The sequence below is a fragment of the Ovis canadensis genome, chromosome 3 (genome assembly GCF_042477335.2).
Source record: "Ovis canadensis isolate MfBH-ARS-UI-01 breed Bighorn chromosome 3, ARS-UI_OviCan_v2, whole genome shotgun sequence".
NCBI lineage: Eukaryota > Metazoa > Chordata > Mammalia > Artiodactyla > Bovidae > Ovis > Ovis canadensis.
Window position 1 is genome coordinate 141,903,882 of NC_091247.1, and position 7,816 is coordinate 141,911,697.

The window sequence follows — 7,816 nt, forward strand, 5'->3', positions numbered from 1 at the left end:
GGGACCCAGCTGACACCTCCCCCCACTAGAGCTCCCAAGAAGGGAGGCAGAGCAGTTACAAAGGTCACAGGGAGCAGGCTGATCTGAGTTTGCTATGAAAAGGTGTAGCTCTGTCAGCAGATTAAGTTCCTCCTCCCCAAAGAGGGTACTGGTGGGGAGGGTGAGAGAGGCTGGAAAGGTCACGCATGGTAGGGAGGAGCTGGCAAAGAACTAGGGACCGGGAAGTCCCAAGAGAGAATGACAAGCCCCAGGGCCAGAGATGCCAGCGTGGCAGCAACTCTGGTGCCAGGGCAGCCTGGGGGAGGGGGAAAGGGGAGATGACCAGAGCTTTCTGAGGACACAGATGTTGCTAGGAGAAGCTAGAAGGCGGTTGTTTGAGATCTTTGTATTTTATGAACAAACACTGAGAGATCCATTGATACCCCGTGGGGCCTGGCAGAGGTCAGAGCAAAGGGGTCCCTGGGGCCATGTCAGCTCAAAAGCCCAGACCCCTCCTTGCAGCCCTTGCCTCATCCCTCTTGTAGCTGAGGCATGGGGACAAGAATTCTGGTCTATGTGAGGCAGCACGAAGCAGCCCTTACCTTACCTCCCTTTCCCTCCCCTCCTTCCCCCACAGGCCCAAAGCAGGCCACTCTGGGGTTGATTCTGCCCCTCTCACAGGATAGGGAGAAAGCTCCCCATTTGGAGAGGGACTAGGCAACTCCATTTCCGGTGAGATGTGATGGCCAAGAGGTTGTGGGCTGCTTCAGGATCTCCAGGCAGGAACCCGGGCCCTCAGCCTCCTGTCACTCAGTGAAAAGCTGAGAAGACGCTGCTCTGTGGGGAGTCCCGGAGCTCCTGGTGGCCAGGCACCCCAAGCTTCTGCCTGTCTCCATTGATAAAGAGGCTGCCTGGCCTGGGCCTCAGGCCTGCTCACACATGTTCTGGATGATTCTGCAGGCAGAGGATGAATTCCCCCACTGGCAGGTTCTCGTAGCATATCTTGTATACAGCTGTGAACAGAGGGAACCTAGAATGGGGAAGGACAGAGCCAGCTTGGCCTCCAGACGAGCCCCCAATCCTCCACCCCTAACCCTCTACTCCTTGCTCTCCCACCTTCAAGCTCAAGCAGACCCTGGCTCTCAATTTCCAACTGCTGAGAAGTTGAATTTCCTAGCCCTGGGTTTTAGGGTCAGGTTCTTATTGCCCTTCTCCCTATCATATTGAACTTGCCTGCATGATTTCCTGGCATCAACTTCTGTTCCAACTTGGCAAGCCACTTAATCTCTCTGAGCCTCACTATCATCAGCTGTAAAAGGGAGTCAGTATAACAAAGTAGTGAAGAAGTGATTAGGAGTTATGTGAAGGTGCTCAGTAAATGCCAGTTTCCTTCTTCCCAGGCTGCTCCTTTTACCAGGAGGCTTTACCTGACCAGTCGTGAGCTGATCTTCTGAGCTTGTTTCGAATTCTCTTGCTCTATGATTCTTTCTCAAATCAACAGAGCTCTGGTCAGATCAGTTCATCACCCCCACTGTCTCGGTGCTCCCTGAAAAGAAGACTGTCCTTTTCCTCACACCTCACCACCCAGGACAGTATTCGAGGACAGAAGGGATGGCCTCAAATAAGTGGCTTAGACTGAAGGTGATAGACAGAAAGGCAGACAGTCACAGAAGCTTATTCCTGTCCACCCACATAGCAGAGGACAGCGGGAGGCCATGTAAAGGGTCCTAGCAATGTGGTATAAAGAGCACTAGACTGGAAAGAATTCAAAGACAATGCACTAGCTGGGGACAGTGGGCCCACTAGTCCCTCTCCAGGCTCTTGGCTCTGTGTGTAAACATAAGACCACCTTTCCCTCTCTGCCTGCTTCACAGTGGGCAGTGAGGAGGGTTCAGGAAGATGATGAACGGGGAGAGCACTTCTGGCCATGGTTCCCTCATGAGTGGGGCTGGGCCCGACACTTACTTGTCCACCATGCCTTTGTGCTGGAGGATACTGTGCAGCTCCCGGGCTGTCAGGGGCCCCTGCAGCTTCTGTCCATTCAGCATCTCTTTCTCCAGCTGCTCAATGGACTGTGAAGAAAATAGGACGGGCAGATGGGAATGGGAGAGGGGAGTTGTTAGTGTGAGATGGAGAGACTGGGGCTCCGGCAGGAGGTGGGTCTTAAGAGGAAAGAAATGGGAATGTTCACAACAATCTTAATGTTTGTGCTCAAGAGATGACACAAGCCAGGTTCCTCTGCCTTAACACCTACAGGGCCCACCCTCCACCCTCCCTGCTCCATTCTCCCCAGGGCCCACCTTTCCTGTGCGGGCGAAGGCCTCGGCCACCTTCCGGTTCCGCCCTCCGTAGCAGGTGGTGATGAGGTCAGCAACACCGCAGCTCTCCAAGAAGGTGGCAGAGGACACGGAGCCGCTGCAGAAGAGCTTGGCAAAGGCGATCATCTCCATGAGTCCCAGTCGGATCACAGCCGCCTTGGTGTTGTCGCCAAAGCCCAGGCCGTCACAGAAGCCAGCCCCCACGGCCACTATATTCTTTGAAGAGTGGAGTCATGGGTGAGAAAGGATCCCTCCCGCAGGCCCCATTTGGGACCCTCAGCACCTGCCTCGTGCTTCTTCCATCAGCCATGATGTGCCCACTTCCTTCATAAGGAAGGTGGGTGCACTCCTCAACTCCTTCCACTCTTGGTTTCCCCCCTTGCTGCACTCCCTTCTTTTAGCTTGGACTTGTGCTTCCTGGCTCCCCAGCCCTGCCCTATACTCCATCCTTGAGGACTTTCCCTGAAAACCGGTCTACCCGGCCCACCCATCCACGGCTGTTTTATGTCCCTGATAGCCATCCATAGGTCTGTCTGGGAGCCAGAGTTCTGGTCATCAGTCTGTCTGGGTGTCCTGGACATCTCATCTCCCGTTACCCCGGGTGCTCCGCCAGGGCATCTCCTCTTTCCCACCAGACCAGCCCTTTGAGCCAGGGATAGGGTGTCCCACAAGGGGCTACAGAGGAAAGGAAGAAGGGAGCCCAGTGTCTGAAGGTAAGCGACTGCAGGCCTGAGTGATCCTGGCTTTGCTTCTGCAGTGCTTCCCATGTGTCCTACTCGGTGAGGATGGGGAGTGAGCACCTGGAGTCCCGGCAACGTTGGACAGCTAAGCTAGGCCTTCTTTCAGGACCTTCTCACCTCATAGCTGCCTCTGTGCCCCTCTCACCTTTAAGGCCCCACAGATCTCTACTGTGTCCACCTCCTGCACCACCGTGATTCGGAAATTGGGTGTCTGCATCAACTCTTTCAGAAGCTGTCCATGAGCCATGTTCTTGCTACCTAAATTGGGGAGGAGGTAAGGTTTTAAGAAGGGGCTCTTGACTCTTCTTCCCACACCTGCCTGAAGCAGGAGCTACAACTCTTTCCATAGGGGCATCCAACCCCCCTCATCTCTAATGCTTCTTCCTTCGCCTGCCTTATGGGGAGAAGATGGCTAGATGGGTGGGAAATAAAGCATGGGGAGGGGATATAACTAGAGTTGCACTATGTAGGCAGGTGGGTGGGGTCTCACCAATGGTTGTCTCACAGAACTTCTCATCAGCCACCTCGTTGGCAATGTTGGCCCCCATCAGCACGCTTATGGGGATGCCAAGGCGCTCCCCAATCACTTCAGAGATGAGCTTCAGCCCCTTGGGGCCCTCGTCTACCCCCTGGGCACAGGATGGAGCTCAGGACAGGTGCCTTTTATCCCAACTGAGGGCTTCCCACCCAGAAATCCTGCCCCTTCCAAATTCACTGTTCGTCAGTGTCCCTCCCCAAAGGTCCTCCCCTAGTCCAGCGCAGCCAGAGCTTGCTGTGAGGAGAGCAGACAGCGTTTTCATGTGAAAATAAAAGCATCCAAAAATTCTTCCACAACCTACTTCTCCAAGGTAATGTACCCCTCCACACCTCTGAACACCCCACCCCTGAGTACTCCAAACCAGCTTCCATCCCTTCTCAGCTCCTCAAACCAGCCTGCTTCTCATATCCCCTAGGCATCCCTCATGCATCTAAATTCCCTAAGACATCTGCCTCCAAACTGACACCTTATCTACTCCCCAACCAACTTCTTCTTCCCAGTGGCCCTCGGCGTCTGCTTCTCCAGCCCCCCCAGAGCTAACTCTTCTCTCTTCAGAAGATTCCTGGCCTACTTGTGCAGTTTTCTGTGGGTCTCACTTCACCAACCCTGAGCCCCACAGCAGGCGGCTGTACCCCCTTCCACAGGAAGGTGTCTCTGGCACCTTAATAAGAGACACGCCAATGGCATCGGCCTTCAGGTGGCCCTTGAGCTGATCACAGATCTTGCCGATGAACTGATGGGGCACCACAAAGATCAGGATGTCGGCATCCGCTGCAGCCTGGACCACATCAGGGACAGCCACCTGTGGGGGTGACCAGTGCTCATGGGCCTGACAGACTTCTTCTAGCCCCTGTGGAGCCCCATTCGGGAGATCTAGGAACCAGAGTGAGGCTGGTGGGGAAGAAGGAAGGGTAGTTTTGGGGTTGAATCTGGAAGGGCTGAACCTGGAGGAGCAAGACACTCTGTTCTCCCCCCTCGCCATTATTTCTTCTGCGCTTCAGCTGTCCTGGACTCTTGAGAACTCTTGGAAACCTCCTCCCAGCCCTCTCCTAGCCCTTGGCTGTGGGACAGTGAGATCTGGGCTTGGCAGGAGGAAGAGGACAAGTAAGATTTCATCACCCTGCTCCTTAGGGCCCCCAGCTGGGATTGGAGAGCCCCAGTCTTCCTGCTCTCTTCCCTGCTTGCCCTTTCTAGGTGGGGAGTAAGCCACATGGATTTGACCAAAGACCTTAAGTCCAAGGAGCAGTCTCCATGTCTGCTAATCACCCAGTGAATGAGTAACAGGATTAGAGCCCAGCAGGCACTACCCGAACCCCAAGTCTGGGAACCAGAGAACCTGCCTCTGGTTGTCATGGAGACCAACTTCCTCACCTTCTCCCCCTCCCTTTCCTCCTGGGAGCCCACGGGGCAAGGTGGAGATGCAGGGGTATGCACTCGGGTTGTCCTCAGTCCCAGAGTGCTCTGGGAGCTGTGCACGAGGGTACCCTGTGCCTGGAGGAGCCCTCCTGAGATGCTCCTCAAGACCAGTGGCACATGAAATGGCCCCCTCCCAGCAGGAAGCACCCCCTCCGCTTCCCGCTCCCTTTCTACGGGGTGTTGGGGCTCACCACATTGGGGGGCAGCTTGTGCCCTGGCAGGTATTTGACATTCTCGTGCTGTGTGTTGATGATCTCTGTCAGCTTTCTGCCCCCGATGTCTTCCTCAAACACCCACATGGTCACCCGTGGGTCAAAGTGTGCCAGCTGGGCTGCATTGCCACCCACAATCTTGGCGATGGCTGAGCCCCTGGCGGGAGCGGAGAACACAAAAAGTGGAGTGATGAGGCAGGAACAGTGGCGGGGAGGGGACTGTGCTCTACCTCGGGATACCACAGTATCCACTGGATTATGTACTTGCCACCTCGCTTGTCACCCCATCCCCTATGACACTGTGTCTCTAATGAGCAGGCAGTAAAAAGGAGACTCAGCCTCCCTGACACTGCTGCTTCAGAAGGGGGCCAGCTTTCTGATCTCCCAACACTGCCCCCGACCGCTGCCGCCCATACAGCTTTTCAGGCAGGGAGCCCTCTGGAGGCTCCCTTCCTGTGGGGAACAGGTGCCACTGCCGAGAGGCAAGGGCCAGGAGGGGTCGGGGCGCCCTCTGTCCTGGTGGGGTAGGCAAGAGAAAGCAGCGGGAGCCAGAGCACTTCCTGCTCACCAAGCCTCCCTCCCTGACTTCCAAAGACTCGAGGGAGCCCCCCCTGCCCCCCAACACACTCCTTGACAGAGCTGCTTACCAGTTGCCAGAGCCTACAATGCAGATTTTCTTGCCGGTCATGGTGCTGCTCTCTGCCTGAGCCGCCAGCTGGGTGCCACTCTCCCCAGCTCCCCTGCCGGCTGGGAGCATATAACTCCAACACACGTGGGTGCAGCCAAGCCCCGCCCTCCAGGGGAGGGAAGGCAGGCACCCAGGGAGACAGTCTGGCAGGGCCAGGGAAAGGGGGGAAAAGGGGAGAGACAGGTGGGGAACAGGAATGGGGCACAGACAGGGCCCGCTTTTCCTCTTAGGTTTGCCAGCTGACAGTGCTGGCAGGCTTCTTCCCTTGGCTCCTGCCCAGGTCCTCACCCCCCTCCTTCCCTGCAATGGGCTCATCTTGAGGTCTGCCAAGAGCAAGCCCAGATAAGGAACAAGTGAGCAGTCCCCTGCACTCCCTTCTGTCCCCTAGCCCTGGAATAAGCTGTATTCAGTCCTAGCAGCAGACACAGGCATGCTTGCTTTTCCAAGGTAGGAATTGCCCCCACATGATCTCCCAGGACCCCAAAACTCCTCTGCAGGTTTATCCTCTGGCAGTGATGGGTCACGTGTCACTGGTCCCACTCTAGCTCCACTGCAGCGCTGTGTTTGAGTGAGGTGGAGGGTGTGAGCCCTTTTACGTAAGGTAAGACCACATAGAAGGTGAGAGGAGGGCCTGCTTTGGGGGCAGCCAAAGGATAAGAAGACCCCACTAGCCTGAGAAACAGAACCCACCACTGGGTCTCTCCTCACCTGAATGCTTTCCAGAAAGGAGGGCAGGAAGGGTTAAAGTTGGACGCGAAGGGTCCACAAGTCTTTTGCAGACTCTGGGCTTGAGGAGGACAGAAGAAGGCAGGCAGCCCCAGTGTTCACTGTCCTTGAGAGGCACTGAGCTTCCTTCACTTCTCTCTGGGGTTTCCCAGCTACTACCATGCCAGGGGCTCCTTCAGCTTAGTGGCTATTTTGCAGAAGCCAGAAAGGGGAGGGAGGCAGGACCTGGGGCAGCTGTGAGCCTTGTAGAGCCTTGTGGTCTCAGATGCTGTAACTGAGACTAAGTGGGGTGTGTGCTTTTGGGAGGAGGGAGAGTGCAAGGGACACACTGAGTAGCTCAAGGCTCTACGTTGCCCACAGCAATGTTTAAGCAGCGAGCTTGTTTCTAGGCTGATGTGGAGAGCGGGGCAAAGGCCCCTAACACTCCAGCTGTCTGTGCACCTTGGCCTGGAAGGCAGACACCACTGTGTGCTCACGTGCTGACCTCCTGGCTTGGCCAACTGCTGAGTGGGTGTTTCCGTCCCACTGGGCTGTTGCTGGCCGCAAACTGTGCCAAGTACTGGGCCAGAGGGGAGTCTGTGTGCAACCACTGAATCAGGGTCAGTGGCCCTGAGACCAAGACTGGGGAGAAATGGTTTCTGAGTTCTAGGGACTGCCCTGGAAAAGCCCACCATACTCTGCTCCCATGGCCAGGGAGTTCCCTTACAGGGACATAGATGAAATCAGCAGCTGATTTCTCTTAGGAACAAAATTAAGCCTACTACATAGCCAGCTTCCTGTAGATTACTGTTATTACCCTGGCATTGAGAAAAAGGCACCAGTGCCAGGCTGCCAGCTGGGAGCTCCGATTATGGGTGATGAAGAGAAAGAATGCTTGTGTCCCTGGCACATAGGATGAGAACCCCAAAGAATGGATGTTTATGCATAAAATAACCTCGTGTTTTTGCCTAAATGTTTTCATCTCTCATTTTCTCCCTACAATCATTCTTAGGAGACAAAGAATTTGTTCATTTATATAGGAATGAAGTGTGCAGAGATTCAGAATTAGCTTGTCACAGGAACTTATCTGTTACACAAGAGTTCTTTTCCCAAGAGCAAACTGTAGATTATTTGCTTGAAATTAATAATGGTTCATCAGCCATTCATTACACATGTAATTAGCCTGGGTGAAAACAGATGCCATTTCAATGTCCTTGACA

The 7,816-nt window shown here is 54.9% G+C and overlaps 1 protein-coding gene across 7 annotated transcripts; it reads right to left on the reverse strand.

The window, feature by feature from the left end:
- Positions 1 to 370: 370 nt before the first annotated feature.
- GPD1 (glycerol-3-phosphate dehydrogenase 1) lies at positions 371 to 7,052 on the reverse strand. 7 transcript variants are annotated; one of them, XR_011255877.1, is made up of 10 exons: positions 5,851 to 6,434; positions 5,183 to 5,360; positions 4,237 to 4,377; positions 3,528 to 3,666; positions 3,183 to 3,295; positions 2,280 to 2,506; positions 1,945 to 2,051; positions 1,407 to 1,537; positions 1,213 to 1,288; positions 371 to 1,009 (listed from the first exon to the last, which is right to left on the reverse strand). XR_011255877.1 is itself a non-coding variant. In XM_069584438.1 (9 exons), the coding sequence occupies exons 2-9, from the start codon at positions 5,958 to 5,960 to the stop codon at positions 913 to 915; spliced, it is 1,119 nt and encodes a 372-aa protein (XP_069440539.1). In that variant the 5' UTR covers positions 5,961 to 6,034; positions 6,600 to 7,052; the 3' UTR covers positions 371 to 912. The 7 variants fall into 7 exon arrangements, 2 of the variants coding, with proteins under 2 accessions (XP_069440539.1, XP_069440538.1); XR_011255874.1 differs by having other exon boundaries at positions 2,280 to 2,513; XR_011255876.1 differs by having other exon boundaries at positions 1,213 to 1,537.
- Positions 7,053 to 7,816: the final 764 nt, after the last annotated feature.